The sequence below is a fragment of the Balaenoptera ricei genome, chromosome 7 (genome assembly GCF_028023285.1).
Source record: "Balaenoptera ricei isolate mBalRic1 chromosome 7, mBalRic1.hap2, whole genome shotgun sequence".
Taxonomy (NCBI): domain Eukaryota; kingdom Metazoa; phylum Chordata; class Mammalia; order Artiodactyla; family Balaenopteridae; genus Balaenoptera; species Balaenoptera ricei.
The window spans coordinates 15,309,628-15,324,536 of NC_082645.1; the positions used below are offsets into that span (position 1 = coordinate 15,309,628).

Sequence of the window (14,909 nt, forward strand, 5' to 3'; positions counted from 1 at the left end):
TGTTTGTGTCATATAATCAAAAGTCAGTTAAAATTTTACACCTTCTATGTACTTTTTAATGTATTTTTGGTTTTTAGTTCACTTTATGAGTTAAAAACATACCCTCCAAAGACGTATTCATTTCCGGGTGGCTAAAATGATCTGTCCAGTGTCACATATTCTAAAATAATTTTAGATAGTAATTTATATTTGCAAAAAAAATAATTTAAAGGACAAAGTAACCTTTGCAGATTAAGTTTCCACTGCCCGTATAAAATAAGCAAAATCGTCTCATAAAAATAAAAAAAACTTTCCTTTCCCCTGCTCCCTGTGAAACTGCTAGGTGGCATTTTGGGGCGGGGGGGGGGCTCTGAAGAGTTCCAGTCCTTTACGTCTCAATGCAGAAAGAATTCAGCAAGAGGCAAAGTGATTTATTAGAATAAGAAGTGATTTATTAGAATACAACGTTTGTGAGGCTTACAAGCCTGCGGGCGAGAGGGTGTCGCTCCCTGAGAACTTAGTGGGCTACAGTTTTATAATCAAAGGAAAAGTGGGGAGGGGGAAAAGACCACTTTCCTCCTCATTCTTGAGTAGACATCATGCTTCCATCATCAGCTCCTCCTCCAGGTTGGGCAGGGGAGTTTTCTTGTCCCTACATGGTCAAGCTAGGACTATCATGGCACTATCGAAAAATTATTTCAGGTCTCTGAACAATGAGCATCTTTCATTGTGAAATGTTACCTTTCCATAAATTATTGTTTTTTATGTGTTCTAGGGGTCATTAACTTACTGAGCTCACTGGGCAGGATGTGGGTCTCATGCCACCATTGTTCTCTTGTTTTGGGGCATGTCTTGTGCTTCCATTGCACGGTTTTGTTGCTAAGCAAGCCTGCTTGGTTTTGTGGTTAAGTAAACCTGCTTTCTTGAGGGATCACTAACTTACAGGGGTTTCCCATACTTTTTTCTACCTACAATCCCCTAGTGGGATTAACTATTTAATCACCTACTTTGTCCCTTTACTCTGTCCCTATCACCTGGAACGGAAGCTATCAAAACTTAACGGTTTAAGATGGAAGTCTAACGTGCTCAGAAACAGTGAGTCATTTTGTCCTATACTGTGCAACAGTGCTTTTAATAGAAGGGTTTAAGGAAGTAGACTCTGAAGCTCCCCCAAACAGAAAAAAGTATGAAACCCCAACCCAGCTTCACCATGTGCTAAAGCTTCTGGGTCTCAGCTGTCCCCCTATACGTGCCCCCACGACCTCGAAGACCGACGCCTGCCTAATCACACTGAACTGCACAGAGCAAGGCGAGAGGCGGGGCCTCATCGGATGTAAGATGGCGGCCGAGAGGCGCTCTGGGCGGCTCCGGCCGCGACTCGGTAGCCGGAAGTCCTCCGTCTCTAGCCAGTAGGAAGCGGAAGTAAAGGGCGGTCGGCGGCTGGGCTGTATCTTTGCGAGGCCGGCTTGCGAGCGGAGCCGCGGGAAAGGCGCGTGTCGGCCGCTCACTGGCGCAGCTGCTGCCGCCCTGCCGCTGCCCCGCCCCGCCCCGGCGTTGTCGCAGGTGCCGTCGCGGACGAAGCGCGACCCCAGCATGGACTGGAAAGGGGCTGCGGGCGGCGCCTGTGCTGCCGCTCCGTGGCCGGTGACAGGTACCCCTGGGGGGGAGCGTGGGGAGTTCTCGCGGGCGGAGAGAGGGTCTGGGGAGCGAGGCCACCTTATGTCCCGGTCACCTTGAGCTTCCGGTTCTTCCCTGACTCAGTTTCCCCTCCTGTATCCCAGCCCTCCCCTTCTTTGCGAGTCCCCCGAGTTGTCCCTCGGTGTCCTCTGGGCGCATATACCGTCTCTGCGAGGGTGGTCGCGGGCTCTGTTTAGCCGTTTTGAGCCTTCATTGAAGAGCTTGGGGACCCGTGTGCCCAAGTGCAGACGGAGGTGGGGGAAGTGCCCTAACGTGAATTTCGACCAAACCTGACCCCAAGTAGGCTTAGAACCAGCAGTTTGCAGGACTCCGGTTGGAGAACGAATGGATCGTTTTATAAATTTCTCTTTTCCCTAAAATGAATTCGGGTGATGAATATTGGTTCCGTTTTCATTTAATACGAGGATCTGGTGGCTGAAAATTGGATGATCTGGTTTCACTTTTAGTGTGGGACCTGCCAGAAGAGAAACATCTGCGTACATCGCCAATAAGTTATGGGTGTGAGCTCTTCGTGTTCCTTGGCCAGAATCTCTAGGTCGTTTTGCATTTCTTGCCCGATTTGAGAACTAGCATATTTTGTTCATTCAAAGTCCTGGGGTCTTATGTCTTACTGTGTTACACTATATTGGAAACATTCATTCATCGTGTACTTGGCCAGCCAACTTTACTGTGTGATGTTTGAAGACATTTTAAATAGCTACATGACAACAACACAACATTTGGGTTGATTGTAGCCTTTCCATTTGACTTGCTTTTGTTAAACTTAGCTGAAACTCATTTTTATTGAAGGAAATAAACGTTGCTTTGTACAGTAGTAGGGCATCTTCACAGTGCATATTTAACTTGAGGTGAATAAATTGAACTATGGAGAAAATCCTATTAGACTTTTTGTCCAGTTACTTGCGATCATTTTCATATTAGATGTATAGTATCTACTTTTAATACGAAATTGGATGTGTGTGGTTCACAGCAAATGGGTTTTGCTAATAGGTATAAGTGTATATTAAGTTTAATTTTTTCAGAAGTAAATTTATTTATCAAGAAGGGTACTTCCTGATATTTTTCCTCGCTGTTATCATATATGTTGAAACTCAGATGGCTACTTATTAACTTGCACCCTGCAAGGTTTTTCTTGAGTTTGTTAGCTATTTTCTTCAGTTTAAAAATGGAAAAAGAAAAAGTTGATGATGATTTATAATTTTATGCCTCTTCTGTTTTCCAAAAGTGAAAAACATTTGCCATAATATAATTTTGATAAATATTTTTGATAACTGAGCAAGAGATAGTGTCTTTAAACTAAAGAAACCGGGCCACACACTAGATCTTACGGATGAATCTTTTGGGCGTAGAACCTATTAAAGACTTTTTAATTTATCCATCATGCTGGAAACGTGATGCCTGTAGTCATGCAGTGCCACGCTGCAGATTCTGACAGCTGTTATTTCACAGCTTCTAAGGGTTGCTTTTAAGGTCAGAGGGTCAGAGTGATAAGGGATCTCGTAGAATGAAGCCATCCTCAAACAAAAGGCCACTCAGTGATGTTCTTATTTCTACTTCTCTGGACAACCTTTTCCTCTGGTGTTACCTGTGGTGTCAAGGATGTGGGGTCTGGGGGTGGGAAAGCTCTTCTTTAATGTGTAGCTTTCCTCTCTTTCCCATCTCTACTGATGCTGTACTGTGCCCCAGAAACTCTGTGTCTCTTTAAAAGAGGGCTGGGGGATCTCTGGGTGAGTCATGGTACGTAGAGTTTTCATTTTCACCCTTCTTAAGTCTTAGGCTTTTTGTAGCGCCTTTGCTCTTGGTGTCACATCCCTTCCTTCCAGTGGCTTTCATTCATCCCTTAATGAACAAAGTCTGTGTTTATTTTGTTTTGAGCGCCTCCTGTGTTCCAGGCATTATGCTAGGCATGTGACTGTGACCGACAAAACTCCCTGCGCTCGAGGAGCTCACATTCAGTCCCCAGAGCCAGCCCAAGTTATGGATCTGTTCAGGCTGGTTGCTTGGTTTGGTTTGCTCCCAACTTCAGGCTCACACCCTTGGTTTCAAGTTGAAGCTCTGCCTCTCTCAGCCACCTGGGTCCCGAGGACTCTGCCCCTAGAAAATCCCTGGACTTGCCTTGAGTCTTGTAATAAAGTCCTTTGCTCAGTCTGGGTCTACATAGTGTGGATTCTTACCCCTTCTTAAAGCCAGAGGACCGGGGCAGAGAGCATGGTATTGTGGAACTTTTGAAAACAGGCAGATGTGGGTTCCAAACATTGCTATTTATTAGTCGGGCAAGTTACTTAGCCTCTCTGAGCTTCATTTTCTTATTTTTCAAGTAGGGATGATAGTGTTTCACGCGTTATACAGCGTATTTATGGACTGCCTGCTGTTGGCCAGGCCCTGCGCTGTTGGCTCTGGTGGGCAAAGTGGGCGAGGCTGCCCCGCTCGGGAACTGCAGTCTCCTGGGGCCTTGCGTGGAAGGGCTGGGCAACGCGTTTGCAGAGCGCTTGGCAGTGGCGCTGTCCAGAGCGATTCGCCCGGAGTAATTGCTCTGTAAATGCGGGTGTTTCCTGGGGCCTTCTGTCCCTCCGTGTCCCCTCCCCACTCTGTGCATGCCCTCGGCCTGGGAGTACTGTGCCGCAGCATCTAATTTCTCACCTGGAATCACCACTGTTGTGGGATGACACGTCTAGGTCCCTTCAGGAAGAATGGTGAACATAGCTGTAGCATTAATACTGCTTGAACATAGTTCATATGCGCTGTCTCCGCTTTAGAAACTTCGTGACTTTGGGGGAGGATATTTTTGATTTTTTTTTTCCTAGCCACAGAGGATATATTTCCAAGGCATATTTTTGAGGTCTTGTAATAACGATGAGTTATTATTCTATAATTTAGAAGACAGTTTCTAGTTTCTCTTCCTTACATATTTTAACTAGAGCAGTTAGTTCTGGTGTAGTAGTTGACACTTTACAAAGTGACTTTCATGTTGCCTTCTCAGTTCGCCTGGTGGCGCATGTTGTGGCAGATACTGTTATTCCTGTTTTAGAGAGTGGGAGACTAAGGGCGAGCGAATTATCAGGTAAGATGCCTGTGGTGAAACTGCTAGTAAGTAGCAAACTCAGGAATTGATCACAGGTGCCTGACTCTAAAGGCTTTTTCTTCTTGCTAACCCATGTTTGTTCTGTCATGAGGGGCAGGTTTCCGAGGCCACCGTCCGTGGGCCTCTGGGGAGAGTGTCGGAGAGAGTTGAGTGGGCTGAAATTGTATGTAAAAGTTTGGGTCCTCGCTTGCTGCTCTGCGGGAAATGTCAGTAACTTTTGCTACATTCCGAGAGGGGCCTGCATCGTCTCCGACCTCTCCTCTCCCGCCCCCCGCCCCCAAGCCAGGAATCACTGCCAGCAGGTTTCATTGTCAGAGGTCTAGTTTGGTTAGCCCTAGTCTTTATCGATGTTGATTTTTTTTAGTGTTTATTTATAAGTGGGATGTTCATATTAATTTTTTTTTGTTTCCAAAGAAGCTGGCAGTGCCTGAACTTCAGACTCTTTTAAAAGCAACTTTTCTATTTGGTAGAATTCATTTAGCTTCGGACCATTGTTCTTTAGAGGTATTGTGTGTCATACGAAGCAGGATGTTGGCACAAATGATAAGGCTTTTTGTAAAAGGAAGATACTGACTGGTTGCTCCGGTATATGGGCCGTCTCCCCCAGCACTGTATATTATAACTGGCGGCGAGGAATTGGGGTGAGCTTTACCAGACCATAACATTCAGAAGCACCAGTTTGGTTTAGTGTTTCCCACATATTCATGTCCCCTTTGGGTTCCCATTCAAATGGGGGGAACTTGGATGCTGACTATTTATATCACAGTGGAAGTCTGATTAGGGTTCTGTTAGGCAGACTTCCAGGGATGAAAAAACAGATCAAAGACGTCTGCAGCCGGAGACCTTTCCTGAAATGATGTGGACGCCAAGGATCTCGGCATGCTTGGTGAGGCTGCCGCTGGGAGTGTAGGAGGCCTGCATTCTGTGGCCCTGCTGATTCACTAGTGACCCCAACTTTCTGATTTTATAGATGGGGATCTGTTGAGTTCTTACATTTCCTCATTCCAGAACCCATATTTGATTTTACATTCGAGACCCACCCTATTAGCTTCCTAAGGCTGCCATAACAAAGTACCACAAACTGGGTGGCTTAGAACAGCAGTTTATTGTCTCACAAATTTTTGGAGGCTAGAAGTTCTGAATTAAGGTGTCACAGGACCATGTTCCTTCTGAAATCTGTAGAGGAGGATCTTTCTTTGCCCCTTCCAGCTTCTGGTAGCCCTAGGTGTTCGTGGCTTGCAGTATAATTCCAATGTCTGCCCCCGTCTTTACCAGGCATTCTCCCTGTGTCTCTTCATGTAGTCTTCCCTCTGCATGCCTGTCTCTCTGCCCACATTCCCCCTCCCCCACCCCGCCCCTTTCTTTTAATAACACCAGTCATTGGACCAGGGCCTACCCTGGTGACCTCATTTTAACATGATTACCTCTGTAAAGACTGTATTTCCAAGCAAGTTCACATTCCGAGGTACTGGGGTGGGGTAGGACTTCACTCTATCTTTTTGGGGGAATACAGTTCAACCTGTAACACCTTTCATTTGTGTTTTCATCTGTCTCAGCTTTATTTACTCTCCTGCTTCATAAAGTATGATTGTGTGCAACCTGCTGGGCCACCAGCTGACTTTTATATCTCTGTGTGGTATAGGCACCCAGGAGATGAAGTGCAGCCTTTGTAGGAGAGAGTGTAATGAACGACACACCTTTAGTTGTGTGTCAGTCATCAGCAAACATCTGCTGAACTATCTAGATAGTAGGTGCTGTTACATTTCGGAAGCATTTTTATGTCTGTGATAGTCATGTTACTTTGTATCTCTAATTATTAAGATTCCAGTTTAAACATTGCCTTGCAGCGAAACTTTTTTTTTTTCTTCCCTTTTTAGGGTTTTGCCGTAAAATGGGCCTTCTGACTGCACTCACGGGACTATGGCTGTTTTCCTCGGTAAAGGCAGACTCAAAAGCCATTACAACCTCTCTTACAGCAAAGTGGTTTTCCACTCCGTTGTTGTTAGAGACCAGGTAAGAGGACATTTCTTTTTTCTTTCACATGTTTGAGTGAAAATGTAGGCTCTGCTAGTGAATATGCAGGAGCTTTTTAGGGAGTGAGATTCTCATCACATGCATTTAGTAAGAGCTTCTTTCAGTGTGCACTGTGCTTGTGTGCTGCTCACAGGCTGTTAGAACACAGACCATCTGTCAGCAGGCTAGGACTGAATTGATGATAGAGATCTTTAGGGATTTCTTTAGACAAATATATTGAATTGGTTAAATTATTATGTTATCTTCCAGGAAAAGTGTAAATGTGGTAATAAGGGAAGAGAGAGTTGTACTTAAAAGAAATTTTCTATTTATTTGAAGAAGGTGTTAAGAGGTGTTTAATAAAAGGAAGAGAAGAGAGCTTGGCAAGGTGGGGGAAGAGGACATGCCCCTCCCAAGAACTTGGAAGGAGACCCCAAAATAAGAGAGTGCAGGGGGAAGCTGAGAAAGTGGCCACATTTTATCCGATTGTAGCATCTCCAAAATCAGGATGCATTTAATCAAATCAAGATGTTATCTTAAAATTGGTGGCATCTTTCACTCAGTGTTTCATAAAACAATGGTATGTCTTAAAATTGACAGTGTCTTTGGGCAGCATTTCATCCTGCTATTCCTGGAGCATACTGGACCCCAGTCTCCTACCCCATCTCTACCTTAGTGCTCCTCTGCTGGGACTGTACCATCTGGGGCTACAGGAAACTCTAGAAGATGATTCGTGCCTGTCTGCCTGATCCCCTGCATAGCCATTTCTGTCCCGCTTTGTTCCTAGGGTCTTGGTGCAGAAAATGAGTTTCAAAGGCCTAGGCCTTGAAGGGATTTAGAGCATAGCAAATATGCAGTAAATCACATCAAGCTTCCCACTGTTATCTCTCAAACTAGAAGAGATTCCCTGGTCTGGGGAATACAGAAGAAAATCAAAGTTGAAGGAAACTTGACAACAGCTCAAATGAACCCTAAGAAGGAGTTAGTAGACGGATCGTAGAAACCACACATAGGTTTTTAGGAAAAAAAGAAAACATACATCTCAGTTTCTCAATGAAGAAGATCTCCCAGGGACTTTCCTGGCAACCCAGTGGTTAAGACTCTGTGCCTTCGATGCAGGGGGTCCTGGTTTGATCCCTGGTCAGGGAACTAAGATCCCGCATGCCACGTGGCGCGGCCAAAAAAAAAAAAGATCTCCCAAACTTGGAAAAAAGAATTGACAGTGTCTTAAAATTGATAAAATGCAATATAGTCAATGATTTCTTGGGAGATTATAACCCATGTACAATTTAGTTAGTGTTTGTAATATAAATATAACCAGATACCTCTCTTTTAGTCGGTTTTTTGTTTATAGAGGGAAACTTATTTTTATTGTATCTCAAATAACATATAGCTAGGACCTGTAGATAATCTTTCTAAAGCATACATTTAGGTAGGTGAACCGTAAGCATTGGGTAAATTTCAGAATTTGATAGAGCTGGAAATTTGAACTGTTGTGTTACATCAGTTAACTTTGTGGTCTAATTGTATCTGCTGCCATCTTCCCCTTGATCCCTGGGAAGACGTGAATGGAGAGTCTTGTTGTGTTGACAGTGTGTACGGATAGTTGTGCCTTCTAAGGCAAAGCCTCGTTTGGTGCAGTATTGAGGAGAGGCCAGTGGGAACGTTGGACGTGTGGGAGCTGGTCTGACTGGCTGAGGAGCCTCCCCGACTTTCTGCTGACCAGACTTTCTCCCATCACTTCTCTGTGCCTCCCTTTCCTCAGCAATAAAATGGCAAACCCCCTCCCCCCGCAAAACTCCAACAACCCCGTCTCACCCCCAGAAACCCCCAAACTCCACTGCATGTATTTCATAGTGATGTCAAAATAACTAATTTGATAAATAGGTCGAGCCCCCCAAATGGCCGCGCTTTATTAGATCTTGGTGGTGGTAACAGTGAAGTGTCTGAAGGTCGTGTGAGGTCCTGGACCGCCTGAGCCAGGACTCTTGTAGCTGAACATTTTTTCTTCCTTTCTGCTAATCTTATTTTGGATGATTTATCTGGTGTCAATCTAAGTCATTGAGATTTACTATCACTTTCTAAATAATTTTGTGCAACTAACCGTAACAGATGTTTTACAATATTCTGCTTAACATTCTTCACTGGATTACATCCCATTACTCTCACTTACACTAACAAATTTCTTGGTGTTTGTATATTGTCTTAGAAGAGTCTTATGGCATATACTTACAGACTTTTGAGAAAGTATGCTAAAATTGTCAGCCTTAGTTGATCAATTTTTTTTCAGTTTCTTTGATCTCTGTGAAGTGAGTATTGTAAACTGTTTCCTTCACTGCAACTTACCCATAACAAACATAGCCCCTTTTCATGATATCCTGGCCATTTGCCATTTTGGTTCATTATTTTTACTTCTCTTCTGTGGCTATTTGCAAACAGTTTGCCAAGGAAATGGGACGTGTAGGCAACTCAAAAACACTGCTGTGCTTTTTTGAAACTACTCTATATTCACCTCCAGAGCTAGCTGAGGCCACTATCCTTCCCTCCTGGGTCCGTGGCAGACACTGATGGTGGGTCACAGCACTGTCCATTGGGGGGAGGGTGAAGGGACAGAATCTTTTTCCACACATCGAGGCATGTAGCTAATACAGACATTTTGTCTTCCTTGCTTCTGGCCCTTAGGAACTAAAACTATTCTTGTGTGTATTTTTATTTTTAAAATTTTTAATAAATTTATTTGTTTTATTTATTTGACTTCTGGCTGCGTTGGGTCTTTGTTGCTGTGTGCAGGTTTTCTCTAGTTGTGCCGCGTGGGCTCCTCATTGCAGTGGCTTCTCTCGTTGCGGAGACGGGCTCTAGGCGCACGGGCTTCAGTGGTTGTGGCTTGCGGGCTCAGTAGTTGTGGCTTGTGGGCTCTAGAGCGCAGGCTCAGTAGTTGTGGCACATGGGCTTAGTTGCTCCGCGGCATGTGGGATCTTCCCGGACTAGAGATCGAACCCGTGTCCCCTGCATCGACAGGCGGATTCTTAACCACTGCGCCACCAGGGAAGTCCCCTGTGTGTATTTTTAGGTTGGACCTGATGCTAATGAAGGGTTTGTAGCTTTCTGGTTGTCCATGAAGTGATATATATTTAATTGAAGTAGAGCTCTGAGTATGTTTTGAGCAGCTATAGTTACTAACAGAAATATTGTGTAAATAACGTTCTACTTTTGAAGTTGAAGCAATCATTTATTGAGTGCTTATACAATCATTTATTGAGCTATTATAATGGCCTGAGAATGCAGCATGATAGATTTGAGTGATTGAGATTGGAATGTAAATTCCAGACTTTTCATTTACTAACTCTGTGCCCTTAAGAAAGTTAATAAGTTTATAAGTGGAGAGAATGGTATATATAATGTGCTCTCCCTCTACCTGTCACCCAGTTTTAGTGATTGTCAACTCAAGTCCAATAACCGTCACCACCACCACCCTCCTACCTTCTCCCGCTAAAATATTTTAAAGCAAATCCCAGACATCGTATCATGTCATCTGGAAAACTATCAATATTTTACTCAGTGGAAGTTTTATCGATATTTTACTCAGGTATCAGAAGCTAAAAAACAATTTAAAACAAAAAGCAAGCAAACTTAAGCATACTATAAACAAATGGCAGCATTCCTTTTAATAATATCTTGTATTGTTCCTGTCTTCCATGGATTACTTCAGTGGATCTGGTAATTAATTTTCTTAAGGCTGTTTGACACTTAGACGTTGTAAGACTTATTTATGCAGTGGAGTGAAAAAGAATGTATGTTTAAGAAGTTTTCCTGTAATTATATGAAAAGTATATATTTATGTGCATATGGCCTCTGTAGGAATCTAAGCTAAGATTCATTTTGTATTCTTACAAAGAATACAAAGCATTTACTTGCATATCATAATCTATCTGTTTTAGTACCTGTTTTCTTAGACTATAAGCTATTATAAGGTTGGTATAATGTCTATGTCAGTTACTCGAAAGCCTAGAAAATGCCACACTCAAGGAGGCACTAAATAATTTAATACATTATGATAATGGGTATTTTCAGAAACCTATTTTTAGAGAAGCTGTGCATTACCAGGAAATGTTTCTTATTTTGCCGTATTTCTGTGTCTAGCTGTGGAGTAGAGTGAGAGTTGTACAGCCCAGTGTTGACAAGTAATGGGAAAGTCTTCCTTTGGCTAGGTAAGCTGAGATCCAGATCTGTAGTTTGCTTTCAGACAGGGAAAGACCACCACTACATTGGTATGCCTTGGAGGAGAAGATTACCAATTTACATGAATCATTCAATTAGTACACGCATTTTCTTTTAAGGGATTTTAGGCTCTTGAATGCAGGGAAATGTAGAATAGCCATTTTATTTTAGGTCAGTACAGTAGTGTAAAGTCAGGGAAAAAATTAAGATGGCATTAAGTTCTAAGACCTGATTTTATTAAATCAGTGCTAACTTTAAACTAATATTTGGTGATTTTGAAAATTTGGATTTGTGGATGTAAAAAGATTACGACATGCTGCCTTTAGTCTCCTAGAAATTTTTCTAGGGTTCATGTTTTCCTCGGGAGAAACTTAGGCAAAAACATATTTTTTTGTTCTTTGCAAGGTATTTCAGAAAATGAGTGAGCAGAACTAGTACTAGAATTATCAATTCCTAATTCTGCTTCTACTACTGACAGCATTTTCACAAATGAGATTTCATAACCTTTCTTTATATTGGGACTTCCCTGTTGTTACAACGTTTCTATTATTCTAGGTTTCTTTAGGGATACCTATTAAACTATTCAGTGAATAAACTACTAAGCTAATTATTAATAGCTAATAAGCTAGTAAGACTTGCTTATCATTAGAAAATATATGTTATACATGTTCGTGTATAATATATATTATCAAATAAAAGCCAAGCTTTGGACATTTGGTAATTTAAAAATCGATTTTTACTCCCCTTAGTAATAGAGCTTATATTAGAAGATTTTATTAAGTTGTTTTATTTCTGATATTTCCCCCTTTTCTCTCAGTGAGTTTATAGCAGAAGACAGTCAAGAGAAATTTTGGAATTTTGTAGAAGCCAGTCAAAATATTGGATCATCAGATCATCACGGTAAAATTGAAGCAAATGCTTCTTTGACTTCGGTGTCTGGGAATATATTAGAAAAATTGATCTCTTTCAGAGTATGTGTGGCATGGCAGTTAATGGAAAACATTTTTATCTTTAATGACTAGAGTTGTGATGGTAGCCAGCAGAGTCAACACAAACTAGTAACTATTTTTGAAAAAATTTGTAACTTTGGTGATAAGAGCTACCTTTGATTTTTTTTTTGTTTCTCCCCTTGTTTTTGTTCTTTTGTGTTCTTTTATTGAAAGTGCTACATGAATATTTTGTGGAAGTCAAATTCATTTAAAATCATTCAGCATTTACTTAATAACCATCAGATTTGATTCACTTTCTTTTGTTATGAACTAATTATACAGCTGATCTGTTATCTGTTAAGTTTGTTATCATTAAGGTAGTGCCATCCGGAATGTTTTCCATTATGCATGCCAGCCACACACAACTGGAGTGTCAAGGTGTCAAATTAATGACAAGGTAAACTGTATCGCTTGTTTACAGTTTTTGATGAGCTTTCACAAACATTTTCCAATTCAATGTAAGCTATATAGAGTATGAACATTAATAGTCAAAGATGCTGATACGTGAGTAGTTAAAACCTGGAGCATTACATTGACAGGCATAATAAGTCCTTGTTGAAGAGAAAATGTGTAAGAATTATGTGACTGCTGTGAATATTTGACTAATGGATTTTTAACTTCATGATATTTAAAAATTAATACATATTTAAAAGGTCAAGTCTGAATCTTTTTTGGTGATTTAAGTGCATAAAAGTTTTGAACAAGCTTTAGTTACATAATTTGTAAGCTTTAGTTACATAATTTGTAAGCTTTAGTTACATAATTTAGAGTCAGCTAGAACTGTTTGAGTTATCAAAAAAAATCATTTTAGTTTATGATTTCATAAAACAAATTTATCGAAGTGAGTTTTGTAATGAATTTTGAACTCTGACATTTAAAATGAAATTTCTTCAGTATAAATGCTAATGTGTTCCTGGTTAAAATTAGGGGAGTGTGAATTCTTGGAAGTGACCATAAAACTATGTTAAACATTTTATTTGAAATACTACTCCTAGTCCCACCACCCAGAGACAGTCACCATTAACATTGTGGCAACATTTTAAGATATTTCTTTCTGATCTCTTTTTCTACTTAGAAGGTGCTAATGCCATATAGACCTTTTACATTTTGATTTTTTAAATGTTAAATATTTTTCTTAAATTTCTTTTTGGGATAGTTAATAGTGGTTTAAAAGTCAAAGCTATACAAAAGGCTATACACAGAAAAATCTTGTTCCTCCTGTTTCTCTTGGCTTTTTATAACCATTTAAATTAATTTGTTTAGCCTTCAGTGTTTTTTTTCTTTTTTACAATAAATACATAAGTATGTATTCCTATTTCTTATTCTTTCTAAGAGTAAGAAAAAATTGCATACTGTATACATTGTTTTGTACCTTGTGCTTTTCGTTTAATATATCCTGGGGATTTTTTCATACTGGTACGTGCGTTTTTTTTCCCCTCAGATAATTTGTTCCAGTTGTTTTAATGCTTCTCCCCAAACTGCAGTTTCATTATATCCTTTCATACCTTGTACTTCCTCACCACACTGCTCCATCTTGCTGGGTTATTTGAATAGATAACATATGCAGACACTGTGGATACAAAGACAAGTCATAGTTTCGGGCTTTGGGGGCCCAAAGGCTCTTTGGGAGGGGCAGTTAGTAAATAGGTAAATGAGTAAATGATGTGCTAAGTGAAAGAGGTAAGTGAAGAAATATTATGGGAGCAAAGAAGAGATGAACTTGGTCCAGTGAGGCAGGGGGTAGGGATAGGCGGTGCCTCCCTGGAATAGGTGCTCTCACAGCTGAATTCTTCCTGAGGAAGAAAGTAGGAGTTAGTCATCCAGGTAAGTGGGAGAATTGCAGTCCAGCAGTCCAGGGAGAGGGAATAGTCTGAACAAAGGGAAGAAAAGTCCAATTGCATGGTGTACTCCAAGGAATTCTAAGCATTTGACAAGCAGTTCAGGACAGTATAGTGGTAACATTTTGCAATCAATATGCTTTTGTAACACATAGCTTTATACTTTATGAACTATCTTATTTGGATACCTCTAGTCATATAGAATTATTTTGGTTAATGTTCTTCCTGACAGGTACTGATTATTCCTATTATCATGCAATATTGGAAGTTGCATTTCAGTTTCTGTCACCACTACAGCAGAATCTGTTGAAATTTTGTCTGTCTCTTCACTCCTACTCAGCGACAATTCAAGCCTTCCAGCAGGTGAGTTCAGTGCTTACACGTGACAGTATTTTTTAGTGGTTGCATATCTTGATCGGCTGTATTGCAGTTGTCCTGTCATTGTGTTACAGAACTATACCTTTTCTACCTGAAATTGTCTAGGATTTACAATTTGTTTATAAATAATAAGCAAAATTGATGATGTTAAATCTTCAAATAACATATTATAAAAAATATAATTTGCACTTATTTTCATTTAAGGAAAAATAAAATATCTACACAAAAAACTACCAGACTTTATTTATACAACACAGCTGAAGAGAGAGGCGATATAGTTTTTGCTAAACCAGTTAACTCTGAGTGTGATCATAGCCTGTAGATCTAAAAGCAGTTCACGGGAAATATAGCAGATAGGAAATGTGAAACAATATCACAGGAATACAGTCAGGAAAAGCTAGAATGAGGAAAGCTTTGTAGTAAAATGATGTGATTTTGTCAACAAATAAGTTTAAAGGAAAAGAAAAGAGGGAAGGAGGAGCTTCAAGAGAGACTTTAAAAAGGTGTCAACTTAATGCAACGTGTGGGTCTTGTTGGATTTTTTAAAAAATTTATTTATTTATTTTTATTTTTGGCTGTGTTGGGTCTTTGTTGCTGCGCACGGGCTCTTTCCCAGTTGTGGTGAGCAGGGGCTACTCTTCGTTGTGCTGTGCGGGCCTCTCATTGGGTGGCCTCTCTTGTTGCAGAGCACGGGCTCTAGGTGCGTGGGCCTCA

The 14,909-nt window shown here is 41.0% G+C and overlaps 1 protein-coding gene across 1 annotated transcript in view; it reads left to right on the top strand.

Moving 5' to 3' along the window:
• The first annotated feature begins 1,411 nt into the window (after nt 1-1,411).
• The window catches only part of UGGT1 (UDP-glucose glycoprotein glucosyltransferase 1), a 111,088-nt gene continuing 97,590 nt past the window's right edge, over nt 1,412-14,909 (top strand). Inside the window, exons 1-4 of the mRNA XM_059927720.1 lie at nt 1,412-1,630; nt 6,637-6,772; nt 11,808-11,890; nt 14,050-14,180. Of these exons, the coding sequence (XP_059783703.1) occupies nt 1,573-1,630; nt 6,637-6,772; nt 11,808-11,890; nt 14,050-14,180 (408 nt within the window). The 5' untranslated portion in view covers nt 1,412-1,572. The remainder of the gene's footprint in view (nt 1,631-6,636; nt 6,773-11,807; nt 11,891-14,049; nt 14,181-14,909) is intronic.